At 52.0% G+C, this 16,233-nt stretch overlaps 1 protein-coding gene across 4 annotated transcripts in view; it reads left to right on the top strand.

Moving 5' to 3' along the window:
• Positions 1–16,233, top strand: part of VPS13A (vacuolar protein sorting 13 homolog A) — a 2,146,181-nt gene that overhangs the window by 1,062,444 nt on the left and 1,067,504 nt on the right. For all 4 annotated transcript variants that reach the window (XM_086961343.1, XM_086961342.1, XM_086961345.1 and 1 more), the window contains one exon: positions 7,653–8,048. In XM_086961343.1, the coding sequence (XP_086817469.1) occupies positions 7,653–8,048 (396 nt within the window). The remainder of the gene's footprint in view (positions 1–7,652; positions 8,049–16,233) is intronic.

Below are 16,233 nucleotides of genomic sequence, written 5' to 3'. Positions count from 1 at the left end.
CTTGGAACTCATAGATCATAGTGGTCAGGTTGTCTTTCAAATGAATGCTTTTGTTTTATTTGAGTGTTGTTGGCAAAGGAGAAGAAAGAACACCTCAAGCACAAATAAGGCAGCAAGTAATACGGCATAGGTAGTAAAAATAGTAGGGCCAGGGTAAGACCCCTGAGAAGCACTGAATGCAAGGGAAAGAAAGGAGCAATATGCAAGTAGTAGAGCAACTACTTTCGAGCAGTATTTGATAAAGCCTAGGTCCTTATTCAAGGAGTTTGGCCAAAAATATGGAATAGTTGACTGTGTTGATCACAGATGACCGATCAAGCAGGATCGGAGGTGGAACCTAAGGTGATGGAGGACATCCAGTGCTGCAGAAAAGCACATATTTAATACTAAGTGCTTGGAGAAATCTCTCTTGGACTGGAGTTAAAGCATTTACATCATCTGATCTGGGTACCATAAATAGTTGGGTGTTTACCTCTTTTGTCAGTGATGTTGGTAGGTAGAGACAGAAGGGATTTGGGCTGAATATTTGAGATTAGTATGCATATCTTCAGGTTTGGGCTCTTTAAAAGTTGTGGACCTACTGTTTTTTTCCCCCCAACAGTCTTGGAAGACACAGAAAGAAGGGATTTTGTTCTGAAATGTTATCATATTTTCGGGGATGTAGAAGGGATTTTAAAGGTGAAACAACCATGGCCTGCTTCAGAACTGCATGAACCAAGGTAAACAAGGATTTACTTCAAATTTGAAAGACCGAGAAGATAGTGCAAAACCCCTTTTTGATCTTTGATCTGTGATCTTGGTGGCAAATTGTGCTGTTCACAAATATCTGAAAGAAACATGTTAGTATTAGATTCCTTACCTTAGAATATCACCAGGCGTCAGACTGGATCCGGAAAGTTTTCGTCAGCAGTACCCCTGCGCGTCGGTAGGCGCTTCTGCGGCTTCGCGTCCGTCGTTGGAGTCGTGATCGCCGGGATGACGTCGTCAGAGCACTTAGATGCCGTCCTCGCTCGCGGACGTCAGTTCTTCTTTTTTCCTTGCCAGCAAGCGCAGATCCGGGAAGAGCTAGTTCCCTTAGTCGCTTTTTGGCTAACTTTTTGGTCTTTTTGACTAACTCTTTTCGAGTCGACTTCGACTCCTGGTGCCGGTAGGGATGCCCGGTTTCAAGCCGTTTGACACCTGTCACCGACTTTTGTCGGATACCGTCCCCCATCGCCGGTGTCTCTACTGCCTAGCGGCAGACCAAGATCACAAGTCGTGCCCCGGCTGCCAGGCCTTGACGTCAAAGGCTAGGCGGGAGCGGTCCCGCAACCTCCTCGAGATCTAGCAGTTGGCTCTGCATTGCTCAAGATCCCGGTCGAGGAATAAGTTGAGGGGACGATTGCAGAGCAGGAGCCCTCACCGTTCATCGGGCCCCAAATCCTCACACTCGGGTAAGTCAAGGCACTCCAAGAAGAAGCGTCATCGCTCTTCTGACTCCCCTCGCCGGTCGCGCGACTCGGCGGAAAGTTCGGGTGTTACTAACCGCTCGGCTCGGCTCAGCTGGAGCCGCAGGCCTCGCATCCGGTCCCATACCCTTCAGTCCTTGGACTGCATGCGACGCCGGAGGAGATTCGTGATTTCCTCATGGCCATGAGGACTCACTTCCCTCCGTTGAGGCCTGTCTGCGCACCTTCGGGTCCCGCAGACCCGACTGGGGGTCCTAGCGAGCCGGCGGCTTTGGCCCCGGTTCCGTCGTCGACTTTGGTTCTGACGCCGCAGGCCCCTGTGGAATACAGGCCTGGATCCCGGTCGACGCCAGTTGAACTTACGACTCCTCCGCTGGCACCGACCCCTATGGTGTCGCTTCCAGCGCTGTCTTCGGACGACGACGCCCCCGGTTTCAACCCCGTTCTGGATCCGGCGTTGGAAATCCACCACTCGGCGCTGTCTCCGGCGTTGATGGGTGAGCAATTTATCTATGAACCGGCTCCGTCATTTCTGTCTGTTTATCAGTACACGGATGAATGAGAGCACTGGGAGGGATCTGAGGAGCCTCTGGTACGGCAGTGCCAGCTCAGTCAGGACTGGGCAGACGAACTGGGGGGTGCCAGTGGTCTTGACACATCAACTGACACTGGCTTCATCTCTCCTCCCTCCGTGGCTACGGAGGAGGGTGCTACATATGGTGTGGTGTTGCGCAGGGCAGCCAAGGCCTTGGCTTTTGAGCTCCCTGCGGCGACCGTGAGGACTAATCTCCTCACCGAGGTGCTTTAGCCGCCAGTAAGCTCTTCGGTGCCTATGCTGGTGTTCAATGAGGCCCTCACGGACGTTCTGATGGGCACTTGGTCCAAGCCCTCCACAGTGCCCCCTGTGGATGGGAACGTGGCCCAGCGCCACCTCCCAGCTCCGGACCACCCCTGCTTTCTGTCCATACACCCTACCCCGATAGTCTGGTGATCCAGGCCTCTACATCCCAGACCGCATTCCTGACTACTCCTCTAGATCGGGAATCCAAAAGGCTTGATCAGTTTGGGAAGAAACTGTTCTCCTCAGTTAGCCTGGGATTGCGGTCCATCAACACCGCCTGCCTTTTGGTCCGTTACACCCACTCTTGTGGAATACAGTAGCAGACGTGCTGCCCCAGTGTCCTGAGGGGCGGGACGCAGCACGTAATTCCATCCGATGTGGACTTGATACCACGGACTAACTGGGCAGAGCGATTTCCACAATGGTGGCGATTCGTCGCCACGCCTGGCTGAGGTCCGCCAATTTTTTCGGGGGATGTCCAGAATACACTCATGGACATGCCCTTTGATGGCCGTCGCTTGTTTAGCGACAAAGCAGACAGCGCGCTTGAGCGTTTCAAGGTCTCAAGGGCTACGGCCAAGTCCTTGGGCATGTCGAGCCAATGCCAGCAGGCCAAGGAAGGGGCGCCCCCACACGTTCGTTCAGCCACATGCCGCAGAACCAACCTCAACGCGGACGTGGTAACCGCCATGGTGGTGCAGGGGGACAGCGGCATCCGCCTCAAAACTTTCCTACACCGAGCTTTCAGGCCCATTCCGCACCAGTTGGAGGCAGGGTTTGCCATCACCCACTTCACTGGCGCACCATCACTTTGGACAGGTGGGTGCTGCAAATCGTCCGATGGGGCTACTCCCTCCCCTTCGAGGCGACCCCTCCAGCCATACCACCGCAGTACCACCTCATGTCGGGGATCTCTTGCAGCTTCTGCAGGAGGAAGTTACGGCCCTCGTGGCCAAGGGGACCATTGAGCACGTTCCTGGGCCAGAAGTAGGACGTGGTTGCTACTCCCACTACTTTCTGGTTCCCAAAAAGGGCAAAAGGGGCCTGCACCCTATCTTGGACCTCCAGAGTGTCAACGGCTTCTTCCGCAAAGAGAAGTTCAAGATGCTGACTTTAGCCCAGGTCCTGGCTGCCCTAGACTCTGGAGACTGGATGGTAGCATTGGACTTGCAGGACTCATATTTCCACATCCCCGTCCTGGCGGCCAACTGGCGCTACCTGCGGTTCACGGTAGGCCTCACCAGTGCCCCTCGGGTGTTCACGAAAGTGATGGCGATGGTCGCAGCCCATCTGCGCAGATCAGGGGTTCCAGTCTTTCCCTATTTCAACGACTGGTTGTTGAAGGCGGACTCGCCCCAGACAGTCGTTTCCCACCTCCAGACTACGGCCGATCTCCTGCACTCTCTGGGGTTCTCCATCAACGTGCCGAAGTCACACCTGTGCCCCTCTCAGAAGCACCTCTTCATCTGAGCGGTTCTGGACTCGGCGCAGTTTCGGGTTTATCCTCGCGAGCAGCGGGTTCGGGATATTCAGCCTCTGATTCTGATCTTTCAGCCTTTATCCCGAGTCTCGGTCAGGATGATGCTGCGGCTCCTGGGGCTGATGGCTTCGTGCATCCTGCTGGTACATCACGCCAGGTGGAGGATGCGGGCTCTGCGGTGGGACCTGAAGTTCCAGTGGGCTCAGCATCAGGGCAACCTGTCTGACCATGTCCTGATCTTGGAGGGCACTGCAAGATAGCTCACAGACCGTGACTGGGTCAGAGGCAGATCCCTCTCCCTACCCCAACCAGAGCACACAGTGGTGACCGACCCGTCCCTCCTGGGATTGGGGGACCACATGGGAGAGGCGGAGATCAGAGGCCTCTGGTCTCGAACGGAGTCCCGGCTCCATATCAACCTTCTGGAGCTGCGTGCGATCGGACTTGCACTGAAGGCATTCCTTCCCTCTGTCGGTGGAAGTGTAGTGCAGGTGTTTACGGACAACACCACCGCCATGGGGTACTGCAACAAACAAGGCGGGGTGGGGTCGTGGACCCTTTGTCAGGAGGCTCTGCGCCTCTGGACATGGCAGGAACACCAGGATGTCACCCTGGTGGTTCAACACCTGGCAGGTTCCCCTTAACGCCGGGGCGGACAAACTCAGCCGCCGGTGCATGATGGATCACGAATGGCGTCTGAACTCAGATGTGGAGCAAGGTCTCTTTCAGCAGTGGGGAGAGCCTTGGTTAGATCTATTCACCACCGAAGAGAACTTGCAATGTTATCAGTTCTGCGCGTTGGAATTTCCAAGGTGGCACTCGCTCAGCGACGCTTTTCGTCGCGAGTGAAGCTGCGGTCTGTTGTACGCCTTTCTGCCTATACCACTTCTGCCCAGAGTGCTGAGGAAGATCCGACGCGATCGGGCCCAAGTCATCCTTGTGGCTCCGAACTGGGCATGAAGATACTGGTATCCTGAGCTACCCAGTTTGTCAGTCGATCCCCCGATTTGTCTGCCTCTTCAGGAGGACCTTCTGTCACAGCAACAGGGGACGGTCCTCCACCCGAACCGGTCCAGTCCATGCTTGGAGATTGAGCGGCGCCAGTTGAGGCCATTTGACTTGCCTCCTGAAGTCTGTGATGTGATTCTGGTAGCCAGGCGTCCCTCCACAAAGACGGTATACGCCTAAGGGTGGAACAAATTTGTGGCATGGTGCACTGCAAAGGCTTTGGATCCACTCTCTGCCCCTCTTTCAGAGGTTCTCTGCTCTGGGCACTATCAAAGGCTATCTCTCGGCCATTTCAGCCTTCTTAAGGCTTTCTGATCAGCCTTCTCTTTTCAAGTCCCCTGTTGTAAATAGGTTCTTGAAAGGCATCACACACATGTTCCCTCCTGTTCCTTTTGTGATGCCTCAGTGGGACTTGAACTTGGTGCTTACTTATCTGATGTGCGCTCCCTTTGAGACACTTTATAATTGCCCTCTCCATCTTCTGACTCTTAAAGCTGCTTTCCTGGTTGCCCCAAAATAGAAGGAAGCCCCCCAACGGGTAGAGATATAGGCAGGTAAGTGGTGGAGGAAATATCAGAAAAAGCAAGAACCCTGCCTAAAGATTTAGGATAAGGTTCAGCACAGGGATCCTAGGATACCTTTGGAGCCGTCACGGTCTCCTAGAGCCATACATCAGAGCAATACATCATACACTTTTTATATAGGCATTTAGAGTTTATTTTTATATTTTCAAAATCTCGTGTATTGTTATAGCAAAAATACAAATAAATATTAATTAATCTTTCAAAATATCACTAAAAGTGTATATGGTTCAATACCATATAAGTAGTCCCACAAAACCCACATCACTTTCATACACATACAATAAGCACAATCACACAACCATTCTTTCAGATTTCAAAACCGGCACACTCCCACTGATGCACAGATTCCATTACATGAATTAAGAGAGATGTAATACAATTCATAAAACAAAGGGCTGCTGGACAACAATCAATGATGGAATGGATTGATGGTGTATAGGACAATCCTGTTGCCAGCAGGAACCACGCCGACGTGCGTTTCAGTGTACAGGCCCAACCAGGCCACACCTTCGTCAGGTCGATGATGTACCACGGGGGGGAGGAGGGGGGGTGGGGGGACCAATTCTCTTTATCTTGTCAGAACGGATTCTGAAAAAGCCTTGGCCATCCTTTGGGGGTTTGACTTAGGATGGCTCTCTTAATTTCAGTCCGGAGCCTAGCAAATAGAGTCACATATTCTCCCACACTTTTCTTCTTGGTTCTATGTGGATTCTTATACGGGAGTTCCTGAAGTGTTTGAGAGGGCTGGTAGAGTGCAAGCAAGGGCAAAAATCACACTCCAGGAAAATCAGAATCTGCTGACTCCCTGAAGCTTGACACTCCGCAGGAATAGTATTTTAAACTTAGTGCAGCCCGCCACTCCCTCTTCCGATGCGAAGAGGATCTCCAGAGGGGTTCGACACCAGTCAGGATAGTGGTCAGGGAGATAGGGCCGGGTCATAGGCACGCCGTCCTTTGGGGTGAATGGACGCCAACCGTCCGCGGGAATATGATGTTTCGCTCTAGGAGACAGTGACGGCTCCAAAGGTGCTTTCCTGGTTGCCATCACCTCTGCCAGAAGAGTGAGTGAGCTCCAGGCTCTTTAATCTAAGCCTCCTTTCCTCTCTGTCCATCCGGAATAGTTGTTCTGAGGACTTGTCCTGCTTTCCTGCCCAAGGTGGTTACGGCCTTTCACATCGGGCAGTCCATCACCTTGCCCACCTTCTTTCCGCCTCCACATCCTTCGAAAGAGGAAGAGAGGCTCCACCTTCTGGACCCAAAACGTGCGCTCTCTTTTTACCTAGACCGCACACGTCAGTTCCGGGTGGACAACCAGATCTTTGTTGGTTACGTGGGCGCTAAGAAGGGAAGGGCGGTGCACAAGTGGACCATCTCTCGGTGGGTTTTTTTGTGCATCAGGGTCTGTTATTCCATGGCTAAGAAGGAGCCTCCTGTGGGGCTGCGCGTCCATTCCACTCGGGCCACGGCGGCTCCTACTTCCCTGGGTCGAGGTGTCCCTTTGCAGGACATCTGTCAGGTTGCTACGTGGGCCTCGCTGCACACGTTTGCTAAGCACTATACTGCCTGGACAGCCAAGTCCGGAGAGAGGGCTTTTTCGGCCATTCCGTTCTCCAGGACTTCCTGGTGTGATGTTGGTTCGCAGACCCGCCACCGGGGTTGGTATTGCTAGGGTATCTATTCTAAGGTTAGGAATCGAACACTAACGGGTTTCTTTCAGATGCACAAGTTACTTACCTTTGGTAATGATATATCTGTAAGAAACATTAGTTAGTGTTAGATTCCTTACCGCTCCACCCATCCTTTCCGTTCTGCAAACCGATATCTAGGGTTAAGGTATATTCCCTTGAGGGCCCTAGTTTCATGGCACCAGTGTCGGTTTCTTGCATGGCTCTGCGTCCCCTGCACGGAAAGCTATGTACTGAACTGCCGTCAGCGCGCGAGGGCGGCGTCTAAGTGCTCGGACGACATCATCCCGGCGATCACGACGCCGACGACGGACGCGGAGCAACAGACTACGCCTACCGACACGCAGGGGTACTGCTGATGAAAACTTTCCGGATCCAATCTGATGCCCGGGGGTATTCTAAGGTAAGGAATCTAACACTAACTTAAGTTTCTTACAGATATATCGTTACCGAAGGTAAGTAACTTGTGCATTAGTAACACAAGAAATTATTTTCTCGAAGAATTTTTGCATGGTTGATTCCTTGTTTCTGTGTGGTAAATTAATGCAGTTTAAAATAATTTGCAATTGAGTTGAATATGTATAATATATTATGTCTATTTTTTAGGAAAATGATAACAGTACACTTACTTTGGAGGATGGCTCTTCAGTCCAGATTCATAATGCTGTTCTGGATCAGACCAAGTTGACACTTCAGTTACTAAACTATCTGGGTCAGAATTGGAAAGGGACGTACAACATCAAGAGTAATCAGCCTGAAATCAGTTTTATTAATTTCACTTCTGTCTCTGAAACAGAGAAGAACGATTTAGATATAGCGGTTCATGTGAAATACTCCATAGGACAATTGGTCATTGCTTTTCACTGTCCTTACTGGATGGTGAATAAAACTGGACGGTTGTTACAGTACAAAGCCGATGACGTTCACCGCAAGCATGCTTCTGACTACAAAAAGCCTTTCTTGTTTTCATTCAAGCCAAAGAACTTTTTTCAAAACAACAAGGTAATGTAAATTTATCACTGAGAGTTAAATTAGTTATTGTAATTGTTATGGGTTATCTATGGTCTTTTAGTGCTGTATTATCTTCCGTTACTTGTCATGTTGATCTGTGTTGATTCACTGTTTAATCTGATTTGGCATATAAATGAAGCAGGCCACACTTTTAGTTATTGCTAAACAGTTGCATTATGACGTAGACTTGTGCTTTCTGAAAATATTCAGTTGGCTGAAACATTAGTAACTGCTGTACTGTAACAAAATAGTAATCAAACTTTGTCAAGCATTGGAACACAACATGGCATGCTTTTTACTGTGGCAATTAAATAGGGTACATTATTTTAATAATAACATACAATAGAGAGTAAAATAGAATTGTCAATATAGACTTTCCTATTGATGCCAATGTGTGAGAAATCCCACATGTTGGATGACTCAATGATGAAATGCCAAAAAATCTTTTAATGGTAGGACTACCCCCTCTAGAGCCAAATGAACATCAGCTGATGCCATCCTCTTGCAGCAGACAGCACATGCCTGCATTACGTGCTTTTTCATCGTTTTTATTCCTTACAACACTGTCATATTTGTTTCTAAGACATTTGGATCCAAGCCCAGTAACCTCTTTTAGTACCAGGTGCGAGTTTAAAGTCCTCCACAGTACTGCATGAAATACCTAACCACGTCACCCCACATCTGTGGATACTACTGACTTCAGGGGCTTCCCAAACATCTGATAGAGACATCTATCTGCAGATTCTTTACCTTTGAATTTCCCAGGAGTCAGGATGGGTCCGGAAACATTTGCCTGCGCAGTACCCCTGCGAGCCATCTGGTGGCTCCATTCGTCTTTGCGTGACATTGTTAGTGTTGATCATGGCATTGCAGTCATATATATAGGCGCCACTCAGGTGGAAAGATGTCAGTTATTTTCTTTCCGCGCCAGTTAAGCGCTGATCCGGAGAAGAGCTACCCAGTCTCTTTTTTGATGGGCTTTTTCGACTTTCTGTCAAGTGATTTTTTTTGTGTGTCACTTAGACGTATGAGATTTAAACCATGTGGCGCCTGTCACCATGCCATTTTGGTAACCTATCCCCACCTCATCTTTTCGGATTGCGGTGCATAACTCAGAAGGCCTTACGGGAGCATGCTTTGAAATTCCTAGCAGCCTAGCAGTCGACACCGTCCAGCAAGACTTCTCAGAGATGCCACTCCCGTGTGAGGAAGAAGAGCTCGCCGGACCACTCCAGGAGCCCCAAGTTGTCTTCTTCACACTCGAGGTCCTCAGGAAAGAGGCTAAAAAAGGAGAAGTCTAAATGAACTTCATCTGCATCTTCACCTCCCTCGTCTGTTGTCCGTCTACGAGACAGGTAAGGAGGACTGACGCTCTAGACATGGTTCTGCGGAGCCAGGTTTGACTTTGCGCCTCCCCCCATTTCCGGGAGCCGGAGCAACACCAGTTCCAATAAAGGAATTTTTTTTTACAAGGAGATAAGCCACATATTTGAGTGGACTGACCCCTCTGAGGAGCCATCGGGGTCGAAGGGGTCCCCATCGGGTTCAGCGTTGTCTGCTCTGGCCACGGCACTGGTGGGTTCTTATGGTCCGATTCTGCATGCGGGTCGATGCCTGTCAGCCAACGTGACTTTCCCCTGCGTGGGACCCAAAGTTGTGCTGCGTCGCCAGTCCCCTCCTTATACCCAATGGCTCATAGATGAAGCAACGTCACTTGACGTCTTCTCCGGCACCGACAGAGCCTAGGGTTTCTACGTTGTTGCCTGTGCATTTTGAGAAGGTTTCAGGCATGGGTGAGGATTGGGAGGGGTCTATGGACACACATGATATCAAAATAAAATGTGTGATGATTGTCTACTTTTGAATTGGAACTTGGAATCTTTACAGGAGAGATAACGATATACCAAACGGCCAGTAGCAAAGATTGCAAGAGAATTGCTCCTCTAGTCGGCGCCAAAGGCGACTGTATGTATGTTTTGAAGAATGTGTAACAATAGGTTGCACAGTCAGCTGTGCTGTCTAGCCAGACCCACAAAGCAGTAGCACCAAAAGCCAAAGCCTTTTTTCTTTAGCTTGCAAACTGTTTTATTTGATGATGATTGTAGGAAGGTGGATATCTGACTATGGTTGCCCCCAACTTTTTGCCTGGTGTTTTGCTGGTTTTTCGACTTAGTTGACCTGGGACCCTGCTATTCAGGGCCCCAGGCCTACTGCTCTCTCTGTAAAATGGATTCCATGTACTCTAGGTACATATCTAATTGGATACTGGGTCACCTTATCAGTCCCTGTACAGCATACCTTAGGTATCCAGGGCATAGGTGTACCCAGGGCCTACCAGGGGCTGAAGCATGTATTATGCCACCCCTGGCTGGCCATCCAAATCTGACACAACTGGTTGCACGACAGCTGGGGCAAGGTGGTGTAATCCCCCTTTGCTTTAGATATAGTATCCCTATATCTAACCCTAAAATGGACACATAGATTCCTATCAGTCACTCCTATGGCAGGCCTTATCAATCCTGAAGGCAGAGTGCTTGGAATTATGTGAGATGGTACTCTGGCATGAGCTGAGCCCGTCTGCAGCTTGCGGAACCAGGTCCTAATAGCTGTTCTATGATAACGCGTACCATATACTCTTAAGTGCATTATAATCCTCGCGGTTATTTGCTATCTTTGGTATCGCTTTATAAAAACATGTCGAGTAAGGTGTCATACGAATTGGAATACTAACCCCTCGCCAATTCTGGCGACGGGGTTAGCATTGCACCCTTCTAGAGGGACACGACATGTATGTAACTGTGAACCCCGGTTAAAGTTAACTCGAGCCTCAGCATCAAAAAATGGATACTGCCACCACAGACACAAGTCTGACCCCCTGCAGCTGGGAGTCCTTCCAGCGAGGGGAGCTTGGACAAAGGGTTTCCTGTCAGGGGCGGTGCTAGCACCATCCCAGACAGGGTTTTGTGTATCCTAGGTAGGCAGGGCTGAATAGGAAGGTGACTGCAAGTGGCACCCCGGTGCTCACTGTGCATCTGCCAGTTTGAACCAGTTCCAGGGGCACACCAGCCCCTGAGCTGGGGAAAGTCCGGCATGGGAGAGGGATGTAACCACCCCCCTTCCTGGTCCCACCCATGGGCAGGACCTAGTCCCGTACCAGCCCCTTTCTTTAGTATAAAGGTGGGAGCGGGGACCCTTCCAAAAGAGATCATCTTTGAATCCTGAAACTACTTTCTACGAAAGGAACTCAAGACTTCTCAAGATTTCTCCCTTGTGACTAAGGAGTAGTCACCCTGCATCTGCGGGCACCAACTAAGAACACTGCGGTTTGCCTCACGTCCCTCCTCCGTAATCCGACCGACCAGCACGACGAGACCCGACTTCCCTGGCACCTCTGACCTCTACCTACATCATCAGCCCAGCTGAGATCCGTGGGTGTGACGAGACCTCGAGGGACCGGCCATCTTCAGAACTGCACGACGCTTATCCAGCACGACCGCCGAGGGATCCTCGAGTGAGTGCTTTGGGGTTTGAGAAGCCCTAACCCTGAGCAGCTCCAGCACCGAAGTCCAATCCCCCAGCATCCACGAGATCTGCGTGGGGCCCTTCTGGTCTTTGCTGCTCACCGCGTTGTCCGGCTACTTGCCTGCTGGCTTGTAGCCCTCTTGACGACGAACGACGACATTTCCATCGCTGGCCTGGTTGCTCCGGACTGGCCCTTGCTCCCCTCCAACAGAGGAGCACCCCGGACCCTCCTGGTCCACTCCAGACGCCATTTTGAGTCCACCGCGTGGGCTTGCATTTGCCAAGAGTTGTTGCCCCAATCCTGGGTCCAGCGACGTCGACAGCAGATACCTTCGTGGGACAGCTCGCACCTCCATCCTGGTCGCCGACAACGCCTCCTGGTCCGAGAGACTGCAGAGCCCAGCGTCGCCCACTCACCTGGTCGAGGTGACTTCGTCCGGTGCCATCCTGGTGCCCATCTAATCACTGGCTAGTGATTCAGAACTTGGTCCCCTCTGCTTACAGGTATCCTCCATCTTCCATCCAGGCTTGGATCACATCGAACTTCATCACTAGTCGCCTGCCAGCAACTTCTTCTTTCAGGCTCCATAGACTGCAACGAGGATTCCCGACGTCCTATGCAGCCGCAGCCCCTGGGCTAGGTAACCTGAGCATTTCGGTGCTCCAGCATAGCTTAACTATCTAAGTGTCCAGATCCTTTTTCGTTTCAGCTCTACCTAGTCGGATTTGTCCGATAATACTAACTTTACGAAATCTAGCATCCATAGACTTTGTCCCGCATCCCGCGTGAGAGTGCACACTCTGCACCCGATCTCCCTAGGCCTCCTGCTCGTAATCTGAAGGTTCAGTAGTCCAGTCCTAGCGATCCTAAAGCCTTTGAGACTAGTTACTTACCTGCTAGTATTTCGCATTCCACTTTTGTAGTATATGGTTTTCCGTACCCCTCGGGCATTTGCGTAAATTGTGCGACTTTCAGAAAATTCTTTAAGAGCTTTGTATTGTGCTTAGCGCCCGGTCCTCATAAAGAGTCCAGGGCTGTTGTGTTCTAAATAAATATACTTTTATTTTCATAACAACTTGTGTGGTGTCCTTTCACTTGGTGTTCAAGGGGTATATGTGATGGTATAACAGCTGGCTTAACACGCCCTCTAGAGTTTAGCCAAAAGACTGCTCTTGTCCATGCTACAAGGATAGCTGGTCTAAAGGTTGACTTACAACCAATCATCAATAAGGGTCGTTTGGAATGATACACAGTGATCACTAGAATAGTGAGCACTACATATCAGGCCAACTTCTCACACACCCACCCCACCCCCGAGAGCCTCGTCATCCAGGCCTCCAATTCCCAGACCGCATTCCCATCAGCCCCGCCCAACCGGGAATCCAAGAGATACGAACAGTTCGGGAAGAAAGTGTTCTCGTCTGTAAGCTTAGGGCTGCGGTCTGTTAATACCGCCTGTCTCTTGGGCCGCTACACCCACACTTTGTGGGACGCGGTTGCGGACGTGCTGCCACAATGTCCGGAGGAGGTCCGGGCTAAACTCGCTCAAACCCTTGCGGAGGGCCGAGATGCAGTGCGTAATTTCATCCGGTGTGGGCTGGATACAACAGACTCACTGGGCATGGCAATGGCAATGGCAACTACGGTGGCGGTTCGACGCCACGCCTGGTTGAGGTCCGCCAACTTCTCGGCTGATGTCCAGGCCACACTTCTGGACATGCCGTTCGATGGCCGTTGCCTCTTCGGCGACAAGGCAGACCATGCGCTGGAACGTTTTAAGGACTCCAGGGCTACGGCCAAGTCCTTGGGCCTCTGGGCCCCACGCCAGCAAACGGGTGCCTTTCGCTCCCTTCGTGGCCACGGAAGGGGTGCCCCCACACGTGCTAACAGCCACGCGCTGCAAAATGTTCAACAGCGCAGTGGCGGCCGTGGAAACCGCTGTGGCGGCGGTCGGGGTCAACGGTGAGGCCAGTCCACACCTCCCTCCACAGCACCCGCCTCAAAACCTTCCTAGTCCGAGTTTTCAGGCCCATGTGGCGCCTGTGGGAGGCAGGGTTCGTCATCACCTCTCCCACTGGCGCACTATCACTTCGGACAGGTGGGTGCTGCAGATCGTCCGAAGGGGCTACTCCCTACCCTTCGAGGCGACCCCTCCATCCATGCCACCGCAATGCCATCGCGTGTCGGGGGATCACTTGCCACTTCTGCAAGAGGAATTCACGGCCCTCTTGGCCAAGGGGGCCATTGAGCGGGTTCCTGGGCCAGAAGTAAGGTGTGGATGTTACTCCCACTACTTTCTGGTACCCAAGAAGGGCAAAGGGGTCCTACACCCTATCTTGGACCTGCGGAACGTCAACGGCTTCCTCCGGAAGGAGAAGTTCAAGATGCTGACTTTGGCTCAGGTCCTAGCTGCCCTGGACCCGGAAGACTGGCTGGTAGCGTTGGACTTGCAGGACGCTTATTTCCATATTCCCGTCCTGCCGGCCCACCAGCGTTACCTGCTGTTCACGGTAGGCCAAGAGCACTTTCAGTTTACTGTGCTCCCCTTCGGCCTTACCAGCGCCCCACGGGTGTTCACGAAGGTGATGGCGGTGGTCGCAGCTCATCTGCGCAGGTTAGGGGTGTCAGTCTTCCCCTACCTAGACGACTGGTTGTTGAAGGCGGGCTCGCCCCAGACAGTCGTCAGCCACCTCCAGACTATGGCCGACCTCCTGCGTTTGCTGGGGTTCTCCAACAATGTGCCGAAGTCGCACCTTTGTCCCTCTCAGAAGCTCCTCTTCATCGGAGCGGTTCTCGATTCTGCGCAGTTTCGGATTCGGGATATACAGGCTCTGATTCACATCTTTCAGCCGTTATCCCGAGTCTCGGTCAGGTTGACGCTGCGGCTTCTGGGGCTGACGCCTCCTGCATCCTTCTGGTGCATCACGCAGGTGGCGGATGCGGGCTCTGCAGTGGGACCTGAAGTTTCAGTGGGCCCAGCATCAGGGCAACCTGTCCGATCATGTCTTGATCTCGGAGCGCACTGCGATACAACTGCAGTGGTGGCTCACGGACCGCGACTGGAACAGTGGCAGATCCCTCTCCCTACCCCACCCGGAGCACGTGGTTGTGACGGACGCGTCCCTCCAGGGCTGGGGAGCCCACATGGGAGAGGTGGAGATCAGAGGCCTCTGGTCTCCGGCGGAGTCCCGGCTCCATATCAACCTTTTGGAGCTGCGGGCGATTCGTCTAGCACTGAAGGCATTCCTCCCCTCTGTCCGGGGGAGTGTAGTGCAGGTGTTCATGGACAACACTACCGCCATGTGATACTGCAACAAACAAGGCGGGGTGGGGTCGTGGACCCTTTGCCAGGAGGCTCTGCGCCTCTGGCAGTGGCTGGAACATTAGGGCATGACCCTGGTGGTTCAACACCTGGCAGGCTCTCTGAATGCCAGGGCGGACGAACTCAGTCGTCGGTGCATGATGGATCACGAATGGCGTCTGAACTCGGATGTGGAGCAAGGCCTCTTTCAGCAATGGGGAGAGCCTTGGTTAGGTCTATTCGCCACAGAAAAGAACGCGCAATGTCTTCAGATCTGCGCATAGGAATTTCCAAGGCGGCACTCGCTCGGAGACGCTTTTCGTCGCGAGTGGAGTTGCGGTCTATTGTACGCCTTTCTGCCTATACCACTTCTGCCCAGAGTGCTGAAGAAGATCAGGCGCGACCGGGCCCAGGTTATCCTTGTGGCTCCGAACTGGGCACGAAGACACTGGTATCCCGAGCTACTCAGCATGTCAGTCAATCCCCCGATTCGTCTGCCTCTTCGGGAGGACCTTCTGTCGCAGCAGAAGGGGATGGCCCTGCACCAGAACCTGTCCAGTCTCCACCTACAAGCTTGGAGATTGAGCGGCGGCAGTTGAGGCCATTTGACTTGCCTCCCGAAGTCTGTGATATCATTCTGGCAGCCAGGCGTCCCTCCACAAAGTCGGTATACGCCTGCAGGTGGAACAGATTTGTGGCATGGTGCACAGCAAAGGCTGTGGACCCTCTCTCTGCACCCCTTTCTGAAGTTCTACTCTTCCTTCTTTCCCTTGCCCAGCAGGGCTCTGCTCTGGGCACTCTTAAGGGGTACCTTTCTGCTCTTTCCCCCTTCTTACGGCTACCTGATCAGCCTTCCTTATTCAAGTCCCCCATTGTAAATCGATTTCTGAAGGCCATCACACACATGTTCCCTCCTGTTCCCTTCGTGATGCCCCAGTGGGACTTGAATCTTGTACTCACTTATCTAATGTGTGCTCCCTTTGAGCCGCTCCATAACTGTCCTCTCCGTCTTCTTACCCTGAAGACTGCTTTCCTGGTTGCCATCACCTCTGCCAAGAGAGTGAGTGAGCTCCAGGCTCTTTCTTCTACTCCACCTTTCCTCTCTGTTCATCCGGACAAGGTGGTGTTGCGTACACGACCTTCCTTTCTGCCCAAGGTTGTCACGGCCTTCCACATCGGGCAGTCCATTACCTTGCTCTGATCAAAGAGGGAAGGATCACTTGTCCTGCATAACGTCGGGTATGCCGGAACGGTTCTGACTAGTCCCATTAAAAAACCCTCATGCACGTGTTGGTGAGTTTTGCGATGTTAAGCGGTATATCTTGGTTCTCCGCTGTCCCTCACACGTGTCT

Source organism: Lissotriton vulgaris, chromosome 3_1 (genome assembly GCF_964263255.1).
Source record: "Lissotriton vulgaris chromosome 3_1, aLisVul1.2, whole genome shotgun sequence".
NCBI classification, from domain to species: domain Eukaryota; kingdom Metazoa; phylum Chordata; class Amphibia; order Caudata; family Salamandridae; genus Lissotriton; species Lissotriton vulgaris.
Note: the sequence above shows the minus strand (reverse complement) of the source record. Positions and strands in the feature narration are given on the sequence as shown.